Source organism: Telmatherina bonti (genome assembly GCF_933228915.1).
Source record: "Telmatherina bonti genome assembly, chromosome: 19".
Taxonomy (NCBI): Eukaryota; Metazoa; Chordata; class Actinopteri; order Atheriniformes; family Telmatherinidae; genus Telmatherina; species Telmatherina bonti.
Window position 1 is genome coordinate 6,430,549 of NC_136617.1, and position 24,896 is coordinate 6,455,444.

General features: G+C 44.5%; 1 protein-coding gene across 1 annotated transcript; it reads right to left on the minus strand.

Annotated features, from left to right (window-relative positions):
- Positions 1 to 380: 380 nt before the first annotated feature.
- Positions 381 to 23,915, minus strand: eif3eb (eukaryotic translation initiation factor 3, subunit E, b). Its single transcript, XM_079258387.1, has 13 exons — positions 23,820 to 23,915; positions 23,264 to 23,381; positions 19,282 to 19,399; positions 19,155 to 19,197; positions 18,468 to 18,572; positions 18,264 to 18,389; positions 16,132 to 16,256; positions 11,666 to 11,792; positions 11,482 to 11,583; positions 8,099 to 8,208; positions 7,885 to 7,987; positions 7,629 to 7,763; positions 381 to 770 (listed from the first exon to the last, which is right to left on the minus strand). Exons 1-13 carry the CDS (start codon positions 23,907 to 23,909, stop codon positions 732 to 734), a joined length of 1,341 nt encoding a protein of 446 aa, XP_079114513.1. The 5' UTR covers positions 23,910 to 23,915; the 3' UTR covers positions 381 to 731.
- Between the last annotated feature and the right edge of the window lie 981 nt (positions 23,916 to 24,896).

Below are 24,896 nucleotides of genomic sequence, written 5' to 3' on the forward strand. Positions count from 1 at the left end.
AGCAGGGATTCAAACTTCCAGAACGAGCGGCATGTGGAGGGGCCGCTCAGAAATGTCCCCGAGGCCTTTCTGCTCTCCTTCTGCAATACCTGCCAGCTGAAACTTGTGTAATAACAGGGAAGGTCGGGGGGGGGGGGGGACCGTGTGACAGCTCCCGTCGTTCCTTCACATCTGATCCACCAACAGTACATTCAGCTTCTTTTACACCCATCTGCTCTTGAAAACATCCTGCAGCTTGAAAGCATTAAAGACCGGTTTTGCAGGCCGTTTGCAGCCGAGGAATCTGCAGAGCCTTCAGGTGTGGTCAAACACCGCCAGCAGCGCGTGACCGACACCCGTCCACCTGAAAAGCTTCCTGTGATCAACAAACCACACTTACAAGCTTTAAAATGTCACCTTTATTTTCTTTAGGTTTGCTTGTGTTTGTTTCTAAATCCAGAGGAACTTCTCTGTAAGTCTGGAAAAGGTGGAAGAAAAGCCTACGCTGCCATCTGGTGGCCAAAAGGAGAAAAAACTAAAAAGATTTATGTTCTGCAGATCCTCGATGGAAAGCCGAGGTCCTAAAATCCACCTGATGCCAGACTTTAACTGGGTAATGATGGTAAACTGGGATGTAGGGCGAGAAAACCTTCAAAAGACAATATCATTACAACTTAATCGATATATTAATGAATATAATAAAAACAGCCTAAATAAGATCCATCTGCATCCTTTTGACCCGTTCTTCCACCTCAGTAGAAGCCGGAGTCTTGAGCCGCCCAGTTCGGCGTCTGAGAAAAGAAAAGAAAAGAAAAAACATGAGAAAGAGGAAATATAATACACAACTTTCAGTACATTTCATTTAAATTCAAGTCGGTCAGGATGAGAGATGGTGGAAATAATTATTCTGCTTCATACGATACTGAAGTCGACCCAAATTGTCCACGTGGTCATCATCTGTTCAGCTGCTTGTTAGTGTAAATATTTATAACCACCCAATAACAAGGCAGCATGTAGACACTGTAAAGACAACTGGCTTGTTTCTTGTCCCACTGGTACCAGTATGGTTTAACCTCCACAGCCTCCCAGAACCCTGGTGGAACGGGAGGTTCTCATCATGATGAGGTGGAACGGGAGGTTCTCATCATGATGAGGTGGAACGGGAGATTCTCATCATGATGAGGTGGAACGGGAGATTCTCATGGTGATGAGGTGGAACGGGAGATTCTCATCATGATGAGGTGGAACGGGAGATTCTCATGGTGATGAGGTGGAACGGGAGATTCTCACGGTGATGAGGTGGAACGGGAGATTCTCATCATGATGAGGTGGAACGGGAGATTCTCATGGTGATGAGGTGGAACGGGAGATTCTCATGGTGATGAGGTGGAACGGGAGATTCTCATGGTGATGAGGTGGAACGGGAGATTCTCATCATGATGAGGTGGAACGGGAGATTCTCATGGTGATGAGGTGGAACGGGAGATTCTCATGGTGATGAGGTGGAACGGGAGATTCTCATCATGATGAGGTGGAACGGGAGATTCTCATGGTGATGAGGTGGAACGGGAGATTCTCATCATGATGAGGTGGAACGGGAGATTCTCATGGTGATGAGGTGGAACGGGAGATTCTCATCATGATGAGGTGGAACGGGAGATTCTCATGGTGATGAGGTGGAACGGGAGCTTCTCATCATGATGAGGTGGAACGGGAGCTTCTCATCATGATGAGGTGGAACGGGAGCTTCTCATCATGATGAGGTGGAACGGGAGATTCTCATCATGATGAGGTGGAACGGGAGATTCTCATCATGATGAGGTGGAACGGGAGATTCTCATCATGATGAGGTGGAACGGGAGATTCTCATGGTGATGAGGTGGAACGGGAGATTCTCATCATGATGAGGTGGAACGGGAGATTCTCATGGTGATGAGGTGGAACGGGAGATTCTCATGGTGATGAGGTGGAACGGGAGATTCTCATCATGATGAGGTGGAACGGGAGATTCTCATGGTGATGAGGTGGAACGGGAGATTCTCATGGTGATGAGGTGGAACGGGAGATTCTCATGGTGATGAGGTGGAACGGGAGATTCTCATCATGATGAGGTGGAACGGGAGATTCTCATCATGATGAGGTGGAACGGGAGATTCTCATGGTGATGAGGTGGAACGGGAGATTCTCATCATGATGAGGTGGAACGGGAGATTCTCATGGTGATGAGGTGGAACGGGAGATTCTCATGGTGATGAGGTGGAACGGGAGATTCTCATGGTGATGAGGTGGAACGGGAGATTCTCATCATGATGAGGTGGAACGGGAGATTCTCATGGTGATGAGGTGGAACGGGAGATTCTCATGGTGATGAGATGGAACGGGAGATTCTCATCATGATGAGGTGGAACGGGAGATTCTCATGGTGATGAGGTGGAACGGGAGCTTCTCATCGTGATGAGGTGGAACGGGAGATTCTCATGGTGATGAGGTGGAACGGGAGATTCTCATCATGATGAGGTGGAACGGGAGGTTCTCATCATGATGAGGTGGAACGGGAGATTCTCATGGTGATGAGGTGGAACGGGAGATTCTCATGGTGATGAGGTGGAACGGGAGATTCTCATCATGATGAGGTGGAACGGGAGATTCTCATCATGATGAGGTGGAACGGGAGATTCTCATGGTGATGAGGTGGAACGGGAGATTCTCATCATGATGAGGTGGAACGGGAGATTCTCATGGTGATGAGGTGGAACGGGAGATTCTCATCATGATGAGGTGGAACGGGAGATTCTCATGGTGATGAGGTGGAACGGGAGATTCTCATCATGATGAGGTGGAACGGGAGATTCTCATGGTGATGAGGTGGAACGGGAGCTTCTCATCATGATGAGGTGGAACGGGAGCTTCTCATCATGATGAGGTGGAACGGGAGCTTCTCATCATGATGAGGTGGAACGGGAGATTCTCATCATGATGAGGTGGAACGGGAGATTCTCATCATGATGAGGTGGAACGGGAGATTCTCATCATGATGAGGTGGAACGGGAGATTCTCATGGTGATGAGGTGGAACGGGAGATTCTCATCATGATGAGGTGGAACGGGAGATTCTCATGGTGATGAGGTGGAACGGGAGATTCTCATGGTGATGAGGTGGAACGGGAGATTCTCATCATGATGAGGTGGAACGGGAGATTCTCATGGTGATGAGGTGGAACGGGAGATTCTCATGGTGATGAGGTGGAACGGGAGATTCTCATGGTGATGAGGTGGAACGGGAGATTCTCATCATGATGAGGTGGAACGGGAGATTCTCATCATGATGAGGTGGAACGGGAGATTCTCATGGTGATGAGGTGGAACGGGAGATTCTCATCATGATGAGGTGGAACGGGAGATTCTCATGGTGATGAGGTGGAACGGGAGATTCTCATGGTGATGAGGTGGAACGGGAGATTCTCATGGTGATGAGGTGGAACGGGAGATTCTCATGGTGATGAGGTGGAACGGGAGATTCTCATGGTGATGAGGTGGAACGGGAGATTCTCATGGTGATGAGATGGAACGGGAGATTCTCATGGTGATGAGGTGGAACGGGAGATTCTCATGGTGATGAGGTGGAACGGGAGATTCTCATGGTGATGAGGTGGAACGGGAGATTCTCATCATGATGAGGTGGAACGGGAGATTCTCATGGTGATGAGGTGGAACGGGAGATTCTCATCATGATGAGGTGGAACGGGAGATTCTCATGGTGATGAGGTGGAACGGGAGATTCTCATCATGATGAGGTGGAACGGGAGATTCTCATGGTGATGAGGTGGAACGGGAGCTTCTCATCATGATGAGGTGGAACGGGAGCTTCTCATCATGATGAGGTGGAACGGGAGCTTCTCATCATGATGAGGTGGAACGGGAGATTCTCATCATGATGAGGTGGAACGGGAGATTCTCATCATGATGAGGTGGAACGGGAGATTCTCATCATGATGAGGTGGAACGGGAGATTCTCATGGTGATGAGGTGGAACGGGAGATTCTCATCATGATGAGGTGGAACGGGAGATTCTCATGGTGATGAGGTGGAACGGGAGATTCTCATGGTGATGAGGTGGAACGGGAGATTCTCATCATGATGAGGTGGAACGGGAGATTCTCATGGTGATGAGGTGGAACGGGAGATTCTCATGGTGATGAGGTGGAACGGGAGATTCTCATGGTGATGAGGTGGAACGGGAGATTCTCATCATGATGAGGTGGAACGGGAGATTCTCATCATGATGAGGTGGAACGGGAGATTCTCATGGTGATGAGGTGGAACGGGAGATTCTCATCATGATGAGGTGGAACGGGAGATTCTCATGGTGATGAGGTGGAACGGGAGATTCTCATGGTGATGAGGTGGAACGGGAGATTCTCATGGTGATGAGGTGGAACGGGAGATTCTCATCATGATGAGGTGGAACGGGAGATTCTCATGGTGATGAGGTGGAATGGGAGATTCTCATGGTGATGAGATGGAACGGGAGATTCTCATCATGATGAGGTGGAACGGGAGATTCTCATGGTGATGAGGTGGAACGGGAGCTTCTCATCGTGATGAGGTGGAACGGGAGATTCTCATGGTGATGAGGTGGAACGGGAGATTCTCATCATGATGAGGTGGAACGGGAGGTTCTCATCATGATGAGGTGGAACGGGAGATTCTCATGGTGATGAGGTGGAACGGGAGATTCTCATGGTGATGAGGTGGAACGGGAGATTCTCATCATGATGAGGTGGAACGGGAGATTCTCATCATGATGAGGTGGAACGGGAGATTCTCATGGTGATGAGGTGGAACGGGAGATTCTCATCATGATGAGGTGGAACGGGAGATTCTCATGGTGATGAGGTGGAACGGGAGATTCTCATCATGATGAGGTGGAACGGGAGATTCTCATGGTGATGAGGTGGAACGGGAGATTCTCATCATGATGAGGTGGAACGGGAGATTCTCATGGTGATGAGGTGGAACGGGAGCTTCTCATCATGATGAGGTGGAACGGGAGCTTCTCATCATGATGAGGTGGAACGGGAGCTTCTCATCATGATGAGGTGGAACGGGAGCTTCTCATCATGATGAGGTGGAACGGGAGATTCTCATCATGATGAGGTGGAACGGGAGATTCTCATCATGATGAGGTGGAACGGGAGATTCTCATCATGATGAGGTGGAACGGGAGATTCTCATGGTGATGAGGTGGAACGGGAGATTCTCATCATGATGAGGTGGAACGGGAGATTCTCATGGTGATGAGGTGGAACGGGAGATTCTCATGGTGATGAGGTGGAACGGGAGATTCTCATCATGATGAGGTGGAACGGGAGATTCTCATGGTGATGAGGTGGAACGGGAGATTCTCATGGTGATGAGGTGGAACGGGAGATTCTCATGGTGATGAGGTGGAACGGGAGATTCTCATCATGATGAGGTGGAACGGGAGATTCTCATCATGATGAGGTGGAACGGGAGATTCTCATGGTGATGAGGTGGAACGGGAGATTCTCATCATGATGAGGTGGAACGGGAGATTCTCATGGTGATGAGGTGGAACGGGAGATTCTCATGGTGATGAGGTGGAACGGGAGATTCTCATGGTGATGAGGTGGAACGGGAGATTCTCATGGTGATGAGGTGGAACGGGAGATTCTCATGGTGATGAGGTGGAACGGGAGATTCTCATGGTGATGAGATGGAACGGGAGATTCTCATGGTGATGAGGTGGAACGGGAGATTCTCATGGTGATGAGGTGGAACGGGAGATTCTCATGGTGATGAGGTGGAACGGGAGATTCTCATCATGATGAGGTGGAACGGGAGATTCTCATGGTGATGAGGTGGAACGGGAGATTCTCATGGTGATGAGATGGAACGGGAGATTCTCATCATGATGAGGTGGAACGGGAGCTTCTCATCGTGATGAGGTGGAACGGGAGATTCTCATGGTGATGAGGTGGAACGGGAAATTCTCATCATGATGAGGTGGAACGGGAGGTTCTCATCATGATGAGGTGGAACGGGAGATTCTCATCATGATGAGGTGGAACGGGAGGTTCTCATCATGATGAGGTGGAACAGGAGATTCTCATGGTGATGAGGTGGAACAGGAGATTCTCATGGTGATGAGGTGGAACGGGAGATTCTCATGGTGATGAGGTGGAACGGGAGGTTCTCATGGTGATGAGGTGGAACGGGAGATTCTCATCATGATGAGGTGGAACGGGAGATTCTCATGGTGATGAGGTGGAACGGGAGATTCTCATCATGATGAGGTGGAACGGGAGGTTCTCATCATGATGAGGTGGAACGGGAGGTTCTCATCATGATGAGGTGGAACGGGAGATTCTCATGGTGATGAGGTGGAACGGGAGATTCTCATCATGATGAGGTGGAACGGGAGATTCTCATCATGATGAGGTGGAACGGGAGATTCTCATGGTGATGAGGTGGAACGGGAGGTTCTCATCATGATGAGGTGGAACGGGAGATTCTCATGGTGATGAGGTGGAACGGGAGATTCTCATCATGATGAGGTGGAACGGGAGATTCTCATCATGATGAGGTGGAACGGGAGATTCTCATGGTGATGAGGTAGAACGGGAGATTCTCATCATGATGAGGTGGAACGGGAGATTCTCATCATGATGAGGTGGAACGGGAGGTTCTCATGGTGATGAGGTGGAACGGGAGATTCTCATCATGATGAGGTGGAACGGGAGGTTCTCATGGTGATGAGGTGGAACGGGAGATTCTCATCATGATGAGGTGGAACGGGAGATTCTCATGGTGATGAGGTGGAACGGGAGATTCTCATCATGATGAGGTGGAACGGGAGATTCTCATCATGATGAGGTGGAACGGGAAATTCTTTTCATGGATGTGCAGCAACTGTGTGAAGCTTCATGTCAAATGGAGCAAAAAGTTTCTGAAAACTTGTTGGATTGATAATACTTTGAATTAATGAAGTTCTGTAGGACAAAAAGGGTCCAACCTGGTACTGGAAGGTGGATCTGATAAAGTGGATCCAGGTTAATAAAGCAGACTGAGTGTGATGTTGTTCTATGCATGCCCAGCAGGGGGCAGCACAACATTAAGCGAATGAGTACACAAAGCAGCAACGTACATAAAAAATAAGAACAAATGTATATTTAGATATTTATATTAGAAGTATATTTATGATTTTTTTTAAAAAATTTATATATATTTCATACTAATATATATGATATATAGTAATTTTATCTGTATAAAACTTGTTTTTTTTTTTTTAACTTCTGGTTTTATTTACATATTTTATTTATCTGACATACTTCAGATCTCATTGTATCTCAAAAAAAAAAAGTTCACATTATGACTTGAGTAAATTTTCCTGATCTGGAAGTTATTTTAAATAAACATGCGTGTACAATTCCACATGTGTGCAGTAACCCTGACCCCTTGAACCCATCATACAAACTGGACTGACTTCTATTCAGTCAGAAAGATGGAAAAGATCGAAAAAATACTCCTTTTTGTGTTCTTATTTCTCCTGTCCCCATCGGAGAATGTCTGGCTTCGAGCAGCCGTGCGTGTTGCCATGGTGATGAGAGGGCGGTCATGGTTACTCACCTCGTTCCTGTTGCTGTGCGCCACCTTCTTCTCGATATTCATGGCCAGCATCTGGCTACGGAAAGACAAGCTCTTGGTCTTCTCGATCACCTGCTGGTAGGGTGAAACGGCGTTGTTGCCCATCACCACGTGACCCTGAAACAGAAACTTTCATCAGACTCTAAAAGCTCCACATCAGTTGGATCCTGCTGGGTCGAGAGGGGAAACAGCGTCACGACTGATGGGCTCAGCTGGATCAGGAAGCCCAAAGCCTCACCAGTTTGGAGTCGATCTTGGCGTCGAGCCTGGCGTTTCGGATGAGATTGACGATCCACCGCTCCGCCTCCTCGGGCGTCATGTTGAGCTTGTCTGCCAGCATGCTGCGAGGAGAGAGAGAGGGGAAGTTTCAGTAAATAACCTCTGGAGGAGTTGGGAAGCAGCTTTTCTATGACAAACACACAGACACCAGCCGGTGCTGGAAGACCACCGACCTGATGCTGATGCACTGATGGATCCGACAGAAGGTCTCAAAGATGAAGAGACGGGCGTTTTCAATGAAGTCCTCCAGACAGGCCACCAGGAAGAAGTCATTCACAAGAACCTGGAAAAAAAACCCAAATATTCCAACATTTGCTGACTGGCTCTAAACACACCACATGCAGACAAACGCTCGGGTCTCTCAGCCAGGGGGGGCAGTCTCAGAGGACCTCTTTCCCTAAACAGAGCGGCTTAATCAAGATGGAGAAGTTTTCTGTTTCACACTTAATGAAGGAAAAAAAAATATCTGGCGAAAAAAACTCGTGGAAGGGGACGGAAAAACACGAAATTGGCTGAGAAACGATGCGTATATATTGTACCTGTCAATCAAAAGGACACGCCCATAAATATGCTGAATTACTTTTAAACAGGCGAGTTAGATAAAAAAATAGTTCACTCCCCCCACAGTTGTCATGAAGGTAAACCTGACCTAGTAAACCTAAAATGGATTTTTGTACCAAACTGTAAACCTGTTTATTTCTGCTGTAAACCTGTTTGTTCCTGCTGTAAACATGTTTGTTTCTGCTGTAAACATGTTTGTTTCTGCTGTAAACATGTTTATTTCTGCTGTAAACCTGTTTATTCCTGCTGTAAACCTGTTTGTTTCTGCTGTAAACCTGTTTGTTTCTGCTGTAAACCTGTTTATTCCTGCTGTAAACCTGTTTATTCCTGCTGTAAACCTGTTTGTTTCTGCTGTAAACCTGTTTGTTTCTGCTGTAAACCTGTTTGTTTCTGCTGTAAACCTGTTTGTTTCTGCTGTAAACCTGTTTGTTTCTGCTGTAAACCTGTTTGTTTCTGCTGTAAACCTGTTTGTTTCTGCTGTAAACCTGTTTGTTTCTGCTGTAAACCTGTTTGTTTCTGCTGTAAACCTGTTTGTTTCTGCTGTAAACCTGTTTGTTTCTGCTGTCAACCTGTTTGTTTCTGCTGTAAACCTGTTTATTTCTGCTGTAAACCTGTTTGTTTCTGCTGTAAACCTGTTTGTTTCTGCTGTAAACCTGTTTGTTTCTGCTGTAAACCTGTTTATTTCTGCTGTAAACCAGTTTATTTCTGCTGTAAACCAGTTTATTTCTGCTGTAAACCAGTTTATTTCTGCTGTAAACCTGTTTATTTCTGCTAAAAACCAGTTTATTTCTGCTGTAAACCAGTTTATTTCTGCTGTAAACATGTTTATTTCTGCTGTAAACATGTTTATTCCTGCTGTAAACCTGTTTATTTCTGCTGTAAACCTGTTTATTTCTGCTGTAAACCTGTTTATTTCTGCTGTAAACCTGTTTATTTCTGCTGTAAACCAGTTTATTTCTGCTGTAAACCAGTTTATTTCTGCTGTAAACCAGTTTATTTCTGCTGTAAACATGTTTATTCCTGCTGTAAACATGTTTATTCCTGCTGTAAACATGTTTATTCCTGCTGTAAACATGTTTATTCCTGCTGTAAACATGTTTATTCCTGCTGTAAACATGTTTATTCCTGCTGTAAACCAGTTTATTTCTGCTGTAAACCAGTTTATTTCTGCTGTAAACCTGTTTATTTCTGCTGTAAACCTGTTTATTTCTGCTGTAAACATGTTTATTTCTGCTGTAAACATGTTTATTTCTGCTGTAAACATGTTTATTTCTGCTGTAAACATGTTTATTCCTGCTGTAAACATGTTTATTCCTGCTGTAAACATGTTTATTTCTGCTGTGAAGTTGGTCTTTTTAACATGGGAGTCTATGGGGATTCGCTGTGTTTTGCAGCCCGTTTTGTGGATGAAGGGGGAACTGCAGGTTTATGTACTTCCACATCGGCTTCATTTTAACTGCTGAAGTTTGCTGTTAACAAGATGGAAGTGAACTCTGAACTCTGCCCGAGTGGATGAACTGACTTAACCACGGCAACATACGTTTCAAACGGACGTCCACCGTTACGTCAAGGAGCAGAATTGGCTCTTATGTCTTCCTTGTCTGATTTTTTTTTACTTGTCTGTGAAGCAGGACATAGAAAGTTGCAGAGAATGGAGGACGTAAGCAGAAACGTTTTACTAGCAGCAGGAAAACCTGCAGCGTCTTGTGCTGAAGCTAAAAGTTAAGCCGTTTGCTAAAATAACGCGCATGTTCATGAAATGAAATGAAAATTAAATTAAACGAAAAATACTTCATTAATCCCCAAAGGGAAATTCAATATTGTAGTAGATAATAATTAATTAGAGGAGGTCTTGTTCCGGAGGCTGATGGCTGCTGGCAGGAATGATCTTCTGTATCTTTCACTGTCTATATCTTTTTATATATTTCTATATCTTTCAGTCTTACATCATTTTAGTCTTTCATCTCACGTAACATAGAAATAAAGGTTAAATAAACGTTATGGTGTCATCAGCTGTTCAGTAATCCTGTACACATCCAGTTGGTCTTTCAGCAACGTGATGCATTCACTGAACACTACATTACAGAGGCGACAGGGAAAAAACTAAAAGCTTCTTTTCTGACGGAAAGTTTCGCTTTTCAAACCCAATCAACCCGACATGATGTCCGAAGGTTTCAGTGTGCAACAGTCAGAGTCTGCAGCCAAAAGCGCGTTTAATTCCAGATGCGTGGATTTGTTTCTGCATTACTAACGGCAGCTGGAAGTCAAAGCTAGCCAGACATGTTCAGAACCATGTTAATAATGTAGCTTCCAGAGGAAGGTAGACGTCCTGCAGCTTCTTCCTCCCTTTCCTCTGAGACAAATCCAGGTCATATGTAGGATTTATTCTGCACAGCAGAGGGGATTTATGTGGACTCTACTTTGTTCTATTATCTTTAAAAGTTAAAAATAAATAAAACTTAAGACCTGAAAGGAGTGTTTGTGTGGTTTAAGCACATTTAGAGCGTTGGGAGATTAATTATCGCTGAATAATTCTGATCATCTCTGTAACAATAACACATAAAACCATGTAGTGCATGAGAAACGGCCGTGTCGCTTAAAGACCACCTTCATGGTCCTGTGCCTGCGTCCCCCTTCCTTTCTGACACGATGCTGGGACCTCTGCAAGCAGAAGGCAGGTGAAAGGCCAGTTCACGGGTCTGCAAAGCGGCCCGAAGCGCAGCTGCAACCCTGCAGTCCAGGGTTTCTAAAGACGAGTCTTAAAGCTGTTCCGCTTTGAAAATCAAGCTGAATAGAAGTGAGAGGCAGCAAATCGGGCCAGACGTGGATTTACTGAGGCTGAATAGCTGCAGAGTTAAAAGCCTGGGAGGCAGGAGATCAGGCTTGCAGGGGAGAGCTCCACATTAACCCCCAATCCCAGGAGACAGATCCCGTTTATGGGACGATTTCCACCGTGACCAGCAGCGCCGGAGGAGCGCTGCGACGGCGTCCTTACCGACTCGCACTCCCTCAGCTTCTTCTGGGCGCTGTCAAAGTCGAAGTTCACGTAGAGACACTCCACGAACTCCGTGATGGGGTCCTTGTACGTGTACGACTCCTACAGCAGCGAGACAAACATCCAGGTTCACGTGGACAGCTCCAATCACCCGGGAGGATTCTCCCGCAGGGCGGCGTCTCACCTGCTGGATGACTTTCACCAGGTCCTTCAGCACCTGCCGTCGTTTGCGGACATCTTTGTTGGTGATGACTGCAGTGGTGAGGTATCGCAGTATGTGTGGGCACATGGTCTGGATGGCGTTCAGGTACCTGAAGACACACATTACAAACGTCTTGTAGTGTCCTGAAGAAAGCCTTAGTCTGACGCTCTAATCCCTCGTAATCCACACCAAAAAAGCAAAAAAAAACTCCACAGTATCCAAGGGATTCAGAATAATTTTACTTGAAACAATTTGTTCAGCAGTTCTCCAAAGTATGAAAACCAAAATAAAAAATGAAATAAGAAACAATGAGAGGTAAAAAAAAAACTGCGGCCCTCCACACTTGTCTGTCTGCCCCGGTGATTACGTCACCCTCCCACTGCCAATACGCAAACCAAGGTCGAGCCACAGCATCCGCTCATTCTTACATTAACTTAACTCGCATAACCAAGTCAGCTTCCGTTCAATAAAAAGTAAATGACATGCATTTTAAATATATTGAAAACAAACAGTGCTGATTTTCACAACTTAAATTCTTAATTAACAAAAACTTGTATTTGGGCTCTTCCATGTCTCATGCTTTATTTATTTAACCTGGATCCTCGGCTGTGACGACATGCTTTTGTCCCGATTCGATTCAATTCCGATTCTTTGGGTGCTGATTCGATTGAAACTGCGATTCTCAAAATTCTTCAATATTGATGATTTTTGTAATCAAAAACAAAATTATTTTTATAAAAGTTTTTTTTGAGTAATTTTCTTGATTTCAGTTATGAAAAAACAACACAGCAGCCAGATCATCATTCTGCTGCTATAACGCCCAAGGAGACAAGTAAAAAGATCAATAAAACCAATGAAAATTACAAAAATTTTATAGTGGATTCATTTTATTTATTTGGGGAAAAAAAAAGATTTTTTAACAAAAATTTGGTTTTAAAATTGTGAAGAAAAAGATTCCAATTTCCGATTTTTTGATTAGATTTTCCCGATCCCCCCGGTTATTTTTTGTTTTTTTTAAAAAATCGAGCAGAAATGATCTGCATTTAAACGTGTTAACACTGTGACCATCGTTCTCAGAAGCAAAGAATACGAGATTTATTTATACATATGATGGGTAAGCTGGAAGGGAACCGCCACAACAGTCGGTCCATTTGACACTACGGCTGCCAGTAAGGGACAAATGGGAGACCGAGACGGCGGCGGACAGCAGCAAGAGGCTTTTTACACCAGCTGGAAAATCTGTGGTCATTTACAGTCGTCACATGGCGCCGTTTTCACCACTGCAGAGATAAGGAGCCGTTAAAAGCAGCGTGACCGAAGCGTCTGCAGAGGATCCACATGGGGGCCGAGTCTTCCATCAGTTGGAAGGAGAAGGTCCAACTTCCTCCTTCACCGTTAGGGGTGGGAAAATCAAATCGAAAAACCGAAAATTGGGATTCTTTGTTTCACAATTATAAAATGGATATTTTTGTAAAAAAAAAAAAAAAAAAAATTAAAAATTGCAATTTAATAAAATCAATCCACTATAAAAAAAAAAAAAAAAAAAAAAGCCATTTTTCTTGGTTTTATTGCTCTTTTTATTTGTCTTCTTGGGCGTTATAGAAGCAGAATGATGGTCTGGCTACTGGGTTGTTTTCTCCCAACTGAAATCAAGAAAAATTACTGGCAAAAAGAACTTTTATAATTTTTTTTTGTTTTGTTTTTAATCTACAAAAATCATCAATATTGAAGAATTTTGAGAATCGCAATTTTAATCGAATCGGCACCCAAGGGGAAAAGAAAAAAAAAAAAAGAAAAAAAAATCGCTGTGAGCGTGGGGGAGGATGATTGACACCCATCACACTCCAGGCTGCCTGTAGCAAAGAGCTAGCTGAGCTAATCTGGCGCTAACAGGAGCTAGCCAGCTAGCGCAGGTAGATGAGCTAAAGCTGGATGTCATTCATCTGTCAATCAAAAGCAAAACTGAGATTAAAAAACATCATTAGATAAGTTACATTTTCTCTCTTCCTTTATCCATCATATTACATCATTTCCCACGATATCGCAGAGGGTCACATCACACGCCGTTTCACTGAAGCCTTTGTTGCGTTTGTGACTGTTGCTTAGCAACAAGACATGATTTTAGCCAAGGTGGTCTGGATGTGTCGGTGTCGACAGAATGGTACAAATGTGTCTTTTCAGAAAGGTTTTCTGATCTTATTTTGAACTAAAATGATTTAAGATCAAAGAACCCACCAGCTCACCCCCTTCCACACACATCCACCCTCTTGTTACCACAGCAACGTCTTATTCTCATTTTGGTTTGGGTTTCAGAGCAGCATGTTATTCCTGCAGCATCACAGAGATTCTTTACCAGTGAAAGATCTGGAACCAGTAAAACCAGTTCAGAGAGAATTCATGCATAACATGCAAGAAAAGAAATCCTTAAATCTGAATCTGAAGAGTCTGAACACGCCTACGGGGGGCGCCGCGGACTAAACATGATGGCAACACGGAGCTGAAGGGTTAAAATTACATGGAAACATTTAAATTTTGTTGTGATCAGAAGTTTAATGCAGTAGAAATATTGAGCATCTAATGGTTTATTTTCTCTAATTAATCAGGATCAAAGATTCTCTGGTTGTTCAGCTCGTTTTTACCGCTCTGCCGTCCGCCAGCAGCAGGTGGAGGTGGCGAAAGGGGTGGAGGAGCAGGTGGAGGTGGCGAAAGGGGTGGAGGAGCAGGTGGAGGTGGCGAAAGGGGTGGAGGAGCAGGTGGAGGTGGCGAAAGGGGTGGAGGAGCAGGTGGAGGTGGCGAAAGGGGTGGAGGAGCAGGTGGAGGTGACGAAAGGGGTGGAGGAGCAGCTGGAGGTGGCGAAAGGGGTGGAGGAGCAGCTGGAGGTGACGAAAGGGGTGGAGGAGCAGCTGGAGGTGGCGAAAGGGGTGGAGGAGCAGCTGGAGGTGGCGAAAGGGGTGGAGTAGCAGGTGGAGGTGGCGAAAGGGGTGGAGGAGCAGGTGGAGGTGGCGAAAGGGGTGGAGGAGCAGGTGGAGGTGGCGAAAGGGGTGGAGGAGCAGGTGGAGGTGGCGAAAGGGGTGGAGGAGCAGGTGGAGGTGGCGAAAGGGGTGGAGGAGCAGGTGGAGGTGACGAAAGGGGTGGAGGAGCAGCTGGAGGTGGCGAAAGGGGTGGAGGAGCAGCTGGAGGTGGCGAAAGGGGTGGAGGAGCAGGTGGAGGTGGCGAAAGGGGTGGAGGAGCAGGTGGAGGTGGCGAAAGGGGTGGAGGAGCAGGTGGAGGTGGCGAAAGGGGTGGAGGAGCAGGTGGAGGTGGCGAAAGGGGTGGAGGAGCAGGTGGAGGTGGCGAAAGGGGTGGAGGAGCAGCTGGAGGTGGCGAAAGGGGTGGAGGAGCAGGTGGAGGTGGTGCAAGGGGTGGAGGAGCAGGTGGAGGTGGCGAAAGGGGTGGAGGAGCAGGTGGAGGTGGCGAAAGGGGTGGAGTAGCAGGTGGAGGTGACGAAAGGGGTGGAGGAGCAGCTGGAGGAGCAGCTGGAGGTGGCGAAAGGGGTGGAGGAGCAGGTGGAGGTGGTGCAAGGGGTGGAGGAGCAGGTGGAGGTGGCGAAAGGGGTGGAGGAGCAGGTGGAGGTGGCGAAAGGGATGGAGGAGCAGCTGGAGGAGCAGCTGGAGGTGGCGAAAGGGATGGAGGAGCAGCTGGAGGAGCAGCTGGAGGTGGCGAAAGGGGTGGAGGAGCAGGTGGAGGTGGCGAAAGGGGTGGAGGAGCAGGTGGAGGTGGCGAAAGGGGTGGAGGAGCAGGTGGAGGTGGCGAAAGGGGTGGAGGAGCAGGTGGAGGTGGTGCAAGGGGTGAAGGAGCAGGTGGAGGTGGTGCAAGGGGTGGAGGAGGAGCAAAGGGAGGAGCAGGTGGAGGAGAAGTAGGTGGAGGAGCAGCTGAACAAACGTCTTCTCGTTACATCGTACAAAAGTCTTGCCTTCAGTTTCCCTCTATTTACGCTCTAAAAAACTAAAAAATAAAACTAAAAAATAAAAATATAAATATAAAACAATAAACTAGCCTGCTAGCTGTGTGTTGTTACGTGTCCACGCCTCGTTAGCGTGTCCTGTAACAACACGCGTGTGCGCGGGAGTTTACCGGAAGGGTGGGGGTGCGTGAGCCGTCTGTCTGCTATGAAGAAAATCACATGTAGACGCTTGAAATGCACCAGAACTAAAATCATTTTTATTAAATTATAACATATTTACTCCACCCGTCAAAGAAACGGAACATTTTTAAAAGGCGGTGCGTTTCCTGAAGGTGGACATAAAAAAACGGATGATATCTTTTTAATTAGACAGGATTTTCTAAACACGGCTGACAGGATTAAATGGTGAGAATATCAGTCGCAGGGGAAGATAAAGAGCAGCACCATGAAGCCAGAACACCAGCCTGCTGCCGCTCCTTTAACAGCATGAAGATTCAGGACTCACTGCGGCTGGTAGAGGAAGAGCTCGATGATGTTATCTCTGCCTTTCGGGTGGTTGAAGAACACGAAGAGGGACCAGTGGATGAGCCAAGTCCTCTGCTGGAGAGACTGAAGAGGCGAGCTCACCGACTGGGAACAAACATGGAGCGTTACACACTGTCGTCGTCCTGCTTAGCAACAAGAAAACAAGTTTTTTTATTGTCCATCATCTTTCCTTTAGTCCCAACATCTGGTCAGGAAGCAGAGGAGCCAAACCAGCTGATAAAGTGACTTAGAGACGTTTCAACAAGTGAAAACTGACATTTTTATTTTTTATGACTTCCTGGGGGAACCTTTATTAGTTTTAATGATTTAATGATCATTTAAACTTACACTTAACTAATGACGTGGAATTGACGTCACGTGACTTGAAGCTGATCGGATTATTGTAATAATCTGATTAGATAGCGTGCATGTGCATGGTGATGTCACTTCCTGTTCATTTCAGGACATTTGGTCTGTATTGACAAATGGCAGAGCACATTGTCCTGGCGTTACCTGCTAATGGGCGCGCTTTTTTGCGTTAGTAGAGTTTGCTGCCAACATGAGAGGCTGCAATTTAGAATTAGCTGCTATTGCCAGAACTAACGGTTGCAGCGGTAGTTGCTAACATGTCAGCAGGCGGGCTTAGCATTTGCCGTTACTGTGAGCACCCACACATGAGACCCTAAAGTCCTAGCGTTAGCTGCTAATATTACAGCCTGCGGTCTTAGCGTTAGCTACTACTGTGAGAACCTGCAGTCTTAGCGTAATATTACAGCCTGCGGTCTTAGCATTAGCTACTACTGTGAGAACCTGCAGTCTTAGCGTTAGCTGCTACTGTGAGAACCTGCAGTCTTAGCATTAGCTGCTACTGTGAGAACCTGCAGTCTTCATGCTAGCTGCTACTGTGAGAACCTGCAGTCTTAGCGTTAGCTGCTACTGTGAGAACCTGCTCTTTAGTCTTAGACGCTAACACCAGAGCACACAGTTTCAGGGTTATCTGCTAACATGAAAACTTGCAGTCTTAGCGTTAGCTGCTACTGTGAGAACCTGCAGTCTTCATGCTAGCTGCTACTGTGAGAACCTGCAGTCTTAGCGTTAGCTGCTAATGTGAGAACCTGCAGTCTTAGCGTTAGCTGCTACTGGGAGAACCTGCAGTCTTAGCGTTAGCTGCTACTGGGAGAACCTGCAGTCTTAGCGTTAGCTGCTACTGGGAGAACCTGCAGTCTTAGCGTTAGCTGCTACTGTGAGAACCTACAGTCTTAGCATTAGCTGCTACTGTGAGAACCTGCAGTCTTAGCGTTAGCTGCTACTGTGAGAACCTGCAGTCTTAGCGTTAGCTGCTACTGTGAGAACCTGCAGTCTTAGCGTTAGCTGCTACTGTGAGAACCTGCAGTCTTCATGCTAGCTGCTACTGTGAGAACCTGCAGTCTTAGCGTTAGCTGCTAACATGAGAACCTGCAGTCTTAGCGTTAGCTGCTACTGTGAGAACCTGCAGTCTTCATGCTAGCTGCTACTGTGAGAACCTGCAGTCTTAGCGTTAGCTGCTACTGTGAGAACCTGCAGTCTTAGCGTTAGCTGCTACTGTGAGAACCTGCAGTCTTAGCGTCAGCTGCTAACATGAGAACCTGCTCTTTAGTCTTAGACGCTAACACCAGAGCACACAGTTTCAGGGTTATCTGCTAACATGAAAACTTGCGGTCTTAGCGTTAGCTGCCAATGTTTGCAGTAACACGCTGCTAAATAGTTAGCAGGTGATTATTTGTGTAAACCTTTTCTGTAGGATCCATATTCATTCTTGACCATCAACAAATCAGATTTAGGGGTTTATTTGCTTGGGTTTGAGGAGAAACCCATGCATCAATCTGATTTCTCATCATCTGATCACTGCAGTTATCTGATAAAGGATATATCTGATTTTTCTGTCTATGTTACCACTTGAATGATAACTTCTTGGTGTTCAGGCTAACAGGGTCAGTATCATAAAACGCTTCTGGTTCAGTGGAAACCAGTCATAGGTGGAAGAAAACCAGAAACACTGCCATATGTCTTCATTATTTCTGATTCACTCTGCTTCATTTGAATAAAACGGTGTGCATTTGGTTTTGTTCTTACGTTGTTATCAATGGTCTCCCTCAGCCGAGTGAGATCCTCCATGGCTGCTTCCCAGTTCTGCATCAGGATCTCAGAGGCCAGTTTTCCCCACAGGGAGCTCAGAGCGTTCCTGTCTGTGGAGGGAACCTGAACAAGCAGCACAACACTTAAAATCAGATTTACAAACTAACACTGTGCAAGCCGTTCATATGGGACTGTTCTCACCAGGACACGGAAGAAGTAGAGGTACTCTGCAGCCCCAGAGTAGTTTCCACACTCGTACTGGAACTTGGCGTACCTGTACAGCGTGTCCAGGTATTCCTGACGAAACTAAAGGGAGAAAACACGAGTTTTAAACTTTATGAGGTAAAGCAGATGTCTAAAAACAGACTGGGGAGCTGTGACAGGGAAGCAACATGTACAAGACGTCATAACGCCTGAACGCAAATCCCCCGAAGCCCCGGAGGTTCAGTCACACTGATGCGTTTTCAAGCTGTCGGCATTGTTCCTTCACATAAAGCCAATTAGGAGGTTCTGTCTGCAGCTGAAAGGAGAACGCAGCAGCAGCTTTCATCCTTTCAGGCAAAACAAAGTCTGCTCTTTTATCACCTTGACAAATAAACAATTTAACAGGCGTGTAATGATGTTAAACTTTATTTTCCCCTCATGCAGCGACTCATCACTATAGAGCAGAATTTCCTCTGTAGGCGAGCTAAAAGACGTTATCCTGCACGGAGTTCCTCGGATAGCTGAGTGCATAATAAGCACATCTGTGGGTGTTGGACGATTTGAATAGGTGACAGCTGGTTGCTATGGAAACGCCAGCAAACGTCTCCAGACCCAGTTTAGGATGATGAAGCTGCTGAACTTCTACGGTAAGAAACTGAGAGCGAAGCGTGAAAAAGGACCTACGTTGTGCTTTTCTGACAGGTAGTCGAACAGCATCCTCCCGTCTCTGAGGAGGAAAAACAAAGTTAAAACCGCTGATTTTTATTCCCACGTGCACGACGTCAGAGCGGACCAGGGTTCTGGGACGGACCTCGTGGACTGCATCTGCCGCGTGGTCTCCGGGTCTTCGAACATCTTGACGATGGGCTCCGTCTCCGACTGAAGCTGCTTCAGCTGGGCCACCACGGTGCTCCTCTTCTCCCTCAGGGCTGAAGAACAACATTCATTAAACACGACCGATCATGTGGAACCAACAAGCAGCGATCATGCAGAGCCAGAACGACGACATGCTGATCCCAACAGTCATCAGGCGCAACGATAAGCTTGTAAACATCATCCTGTGTTGATGATGGGAGAGTCGGACCACCAAACATTTCCAGTGGGGTTCAGGTCTGGATTCTGGAGGTCCATCCATGTCTCCTGCTCCCTGAACCCCTCTGACTTCATCTGCCTGAATGAAAAGCTTTTGGCCAACGAACGGTGATGTAAAGAGCAAAGAGAGAAGGGAAAACAGTGCCTGGCTGTGTCAGCCAACAGAAGGACATGACTAACGTCAAAATAAAACTAAAAGATTATTATTTCATGAGAAATTTTAATGTGTAGTTAATTCAGAAGTGTGTCAAAACGTTGTTGTGATGCTGTTATAAAAATCTGCAGATTTAATGGAAAGAGCTTTGACCGACTGTCCTGGCGAAGTGTACTGGTGTTTATTACATAGCATATATACTGGTTATGGTACAGCTGTATGAGATGGTGGAGTGGTCCCTCGAGAAGGGGATAAACTCTCAACTTTTTACCTTTTTTTAAATTTCAAATAAACACAGAAAAGTAGCCCAAAAAAAATCAGTTTCAGAAAAACTGGCATGTAAGACCACCCCAAAATGGATCTGTATATTTGTGACATTATTTCTGCTCTTTGGCTTTAGGGAGGAAGAGTTATGATAGGAGCACACAGACTAGAAACAGCCTCATAGACATATATACATATATCTGTAATATGTCTATGTTCAGGCTAAAGTTAACGCAGCTGATGGCTAACTGCACCGGTGTAGCATACTGGTAACCTTATCTGAGCTGCTGGGCGACATAGGTACATGTATAGGGATGTTTGGAATAGTAAAAGCAGCATCACAAGGGGTTAGAAGTGGGTTTACCCAATACTGACTGAAAAAGGAGTGTTTATACTCCGTACCTGTACAGAGTGTCCAGGTATTCCTGACGAAACTAAAGAGGAAAACACGAGTTATAAACGTATACTCTGCACGACACCACTTGTTATATGATGTGTGTTGTTCTATCCTTGGTTTGGATGTTTGCATCGTCATGTAGGACTTGTTTGGACGCCAGGAAGGTTAGCTGCTGCACTGCAAAAGCTGATGGAGAGGCAATAAACTTTGCAATCTGAATCCAGATGTTAAACATGGCCGTGCCGTCAGGGAAGATGGAATAACCTGCTGACTCAGGTGGTCAGCGGACCCTGAACAAGTCTGGCTGAAGAGCTCCGCTGTGAGGACAGTTCCAGAGCAGGATCTCCTCTCAGGCCATCTCCACCACAGAGCAAGAGCAGACAAAGACCTTTCCCAATGAGCTGTAACCCGGAGCCACATGGAGGATTTTTTGGCATAAACACACCCAGAAATCACCACAAATCGCCACCGTGTCGCCGCGTGGATCCCGTAATAAGCGCACTGATCAAACAGGTGGTCTTCTTTTGTTTGGTTTTAGTTGGGATAGAGTAGAGGTCTGACCCAAACAAGAAAACACTGGTCCTCATCAGAGGTCACAGCTCGGAGCTGCTGTACCACGGCCATTAAACACAGTCCTACTGCTGTTTTTCTTCCATCCAGTTCCACCAAGCGTTCCAGTGATCATCATTCAGGATGTTTTCCCAGACATTTCTACCTGGAACGACGCTTTCCCACCATCCTTCCAGGTTTTCATAACCCGTACACATCTCCAGTTCTTCCTGTAACTGATTCCATAATTTGGCACCACTTCTTGAAAAGCACGTCTGCTTGGAAGTTTTCCTTGTGAACTCAAGTTTAAAGTGACATTTTCTTCTATTTTCAGGATTTTTGGATCTAAAAACAACCAACTTTCGTAAATTTTCTGGTAAAACTTTACGTTACCAGTAATGTATCTCAGTTAAATCTATGATTTCACTCCTGAGACAGGTTTCAGTCTTCTCTGCATCTCCTGACATGTTTTCTCTGCTTGATGCCGACATCTGACCCTCCTGGAACAGAAGAACATCTTTTTGTGTCTCTTTACATCTCTTTAGGAAATGAGAAGCAGGTTCAACAACTTGCTGCCGAAGCAGGAAGGATCCAATCGGAGGCTTTTACCTGTTTGCTTAATTAAAACAAGGTGGGGACTTTATTTGGCCAGGCACTGTGTATGGCATTAATAATCAATATTCCTAATATGAAATAAAAAATACTTTGTTAAGTAGTGTTGGATGGATTTCATTTAAACCTAATTTACTGATCATATTACACTAAAACATGTTTAAAGGGAGTCACTGTAGCAGAAAAAGCCAGAAAACAACATTCTTTTCAGCTTTCATCATTCGCCTTGTTAACAGTAAAAAATTCAAATGTTGATGTGATTGTCAGAGTTTTGTTTCAGACGATGAAAATGTCTCGTGGTTGCATCAGAGACAAGGCAGGTAAATCGTACTGAACTCAGGAGACATCTGCAACTTTATGTAGCAGACGGTAATCAGGCTGTTCATATTTGTCCACACAAAGACTACAGCATCACATAACAATATAATTATGCAGGTTAAGTGATCTTGGTTTTGTCCCATCATATATGAGTACAGGAAAACCATCTCCTCACACAAACATGTTTCCTGTAAATGAGGGAAACCTCGGTTACTAACGAGTTAAAATAATATATGTGTAAAAGGACCAGTCACAGGATCTTTAGTCATTCAAACAAGTTTGTGATTAATTTTTTCTTTAACTTAAATCACTAAAATATTCCATAAGCCATAGGACATGAGCTTTATTTTAGGAAAACCGGGGGGGCAAGTATTGACAGGTTAGGTGAAGGTTGGGAAAGAACAAACTTGTCAAATCAAATATTCACTCCCAAACCTCACCTCATCAAACAAACAGAGGCAGTACTAGTCAGTGAGAAGCAGAGTACTTTTAGCTTCTTAAATGAGAAAAATAACCTGCATCAGCAGGGACAATCCTAAATGCTGCTCCAGTTTTTAAGTTTTATACATTTCTTTGTTTTTATTCTACAAAAAAAAAAAAAAAAAAAAAAAAAAAAAAAATCAGCAAAATCAAAGAATTGGGAGAATCGGAATTGAAATCCAACCAGCACCCAAAGAATTGGAATCAAATCAAATTGGGACACAAGCATATCGTCACAGCCCTAATAATTATAGATAACAAATAATCATGCTCTTTGACGATCAATATAATATCCATCAGTGACTTGATTCATGCATCCTAAATATTCTGCTTTTATACTTTCCTTTGGACCGACACATATTTGTACACATCTTCAGTTCTTCCTGTAACTGATTCCATAATTTGGCACCACTTATTGAAAAGCACGTCTGCTTGGGAGTAGTCCTTGCAAACTGAAATTTAAAGTGAAATTTTCTTCTATTTTCTTGATATTTTGATCTAAAAATAAACAACTTCTGTAGAGTTTCTGGTAAAACTTTACTTTTTGTTTCCAACATAACAAGTAATGTCTGTATTTAAATTAAATTGTTGAGTTCCACAAGTTTTGTCTAAATGAACACTGTGTTAGTGTATTCTCTTGGATCTGCTTTGTGCATAATTTTCACTGTATTTCTTACTATATTTTATAATTATACAGCCATTCTCACTATGAAATTAAAAGAAGGCTTTAAATTACTGTCACATGTGTTTTGACCTAAACTTCCACACCATAACCTAAATATGGCAGATTTATTTACTCTATCCAAGAAGTTTCTTACAGTGAAGTCGTGACAGTGTGTGCCTGCTTTCAGTGTGTTAGATGACATGAATCTTACAGTGAAGTCAGTGTGTGTCTGCTTTCAGTGTGTTAGATGACATGAATCTTACAGTGTGGGATTTCCTTGTCAGAATACAGGTTTTTGTACACGTCCATGGCGAAATCCACCATGTTGGTGTCGCTGAGGAGGTCCAGCTTTCCCTGGAGAAGTTCCTTCTCATTGTAGATCTGCCATGAAAACACAAATATATTCCCACGATTATCCACCTGGTAAATGTCTACATAATACACCCTTCAGCCTCCAGGGATGAACAGGACTGCAGCAGGAACATGGCAGGTTCCATTCAAACATGAATCCCGAATAAATGCTAAGCTACAAGCTAAGACGCAGCGAAATGTCTATAATAAATACATTAACAGAATATTTAGTAATTTTATGTTCCTACGACTTATGCTGCAAACGCAAACAAATGACAAGACAGTAAAATGCGCGTGCTGAAAAGGATTATTCCTCCTGCTAGCTGCTAGCCGGCTAGCCGCTAACAGCTAAGTCAAATCGTTTCCAGCTGCAACCGCGGTTTTTTTTTTTTTTTTTTACGTATTTCCAAATTCCACACACTGAAAATCTCCAGACTATTGCAGTGATGTAAAACACAATAAATGTACCTCCTTCACAGACAGGAATTCCAGCAGAGGAAAAACTAAATGCCGGTCTAGAAAATGTGCTATTTTGGTTGTCAGATCGTACTCCGCCATCTTTGCCGGTTTCAAAACAAAACTTTATTGACAAAACAAAATGCGAAAGGCACAATCAACGCCTACTTCCGATTACGTCATCGTATAATAATTAATATCAGAATGAATAATTATTCATGATTAAAATGATCAATTTTTTAAACTACAGCATGTAAATTATTTATCTATCTATCTATCTATTGATCGATCTATGTATTTATTTATTTATTGATTTATTTATTCATTCATTCATCTGGTTATGTCATGTTTACCAGATTTCCAGTCATGCACTTTCCCTTTTGGTCCTGACTATTTTGATTTTTTCTTTTGTTGTTTTTTTGTGTTTTTGTTTTTAGTAAAGCAATTAAATTTGTTTCGGTGAATGTGTGCAAAATGGTTAAATTCAGCAACAATTGCTTGCATTTTCTTGCTCATCAACAGAGGTGTAAAATCCAGGTGCTACAAGGTAGAAGTCCTGTCTGGCAGCTGTTCCAACCAGTCACTAAACCAGGTGAATTTAATTAGCTTGGTTCTGCTGCAGGTAGACTAGCCTTTTAGTAAAAAAAAAAAAAAAAACACCTGAAAACAAATGCACAGGTAGATCCGTGAACATGGCAGGACTTCTACTTGACTTTTACTTCTCCTTTATACACTTCTGCTCCTCAAAACTAACAATCCTCTCTGAAATAAACAGCTTTTCAGCTTCTTCAGAAAGTATATGCAAAGATACGTGTGTGCAAAACCAATATCAGTTTTCTATGTGTGCAGTTTACCGTTTACATTGCAAATTTGTGGCAAGGCCTGTAATTTGTTATAACTTTTTTTGTTTTATTGCATAAATATGATTTTGTAGCTAACTTTTATCATTGCAAATATCATCATTTGAAAGATTTTTTATTTAAATCGCTGATTAAGAATGACTTCATGTCCATGCATACTGTAGCTGTTCTACGTGTTAAAGTGGAGAAGAAATATCAGTGTTGTAATGTAAAACACTGACAGAAGGAC

Excerpts from the sequence above, each read along its gene's own strand:
- eif3eb (XM_079258387.1), bottom strand. The coding sequence starts at position 23,909 with ATGGCGGAGTACGATCTGACAACCAAAATAGCACATTTTCTAGACCGG. Across the intron at positions 23,382-23,819 it reads AATTCCTGTCTGTGAAGGAG|ATCTACAATGAGAAGGAACT; the intron begins GTACATTTATTG and ends TTTTCATGGCAG. Across the intron at positions 16,257-18,263 it reads GGGAGACCATTGATAACAAC|TCGGTGAGCTCGCCTCTTCA; the intron begins GTAAGAACAAAA and ends GTTTGTTCCCAG.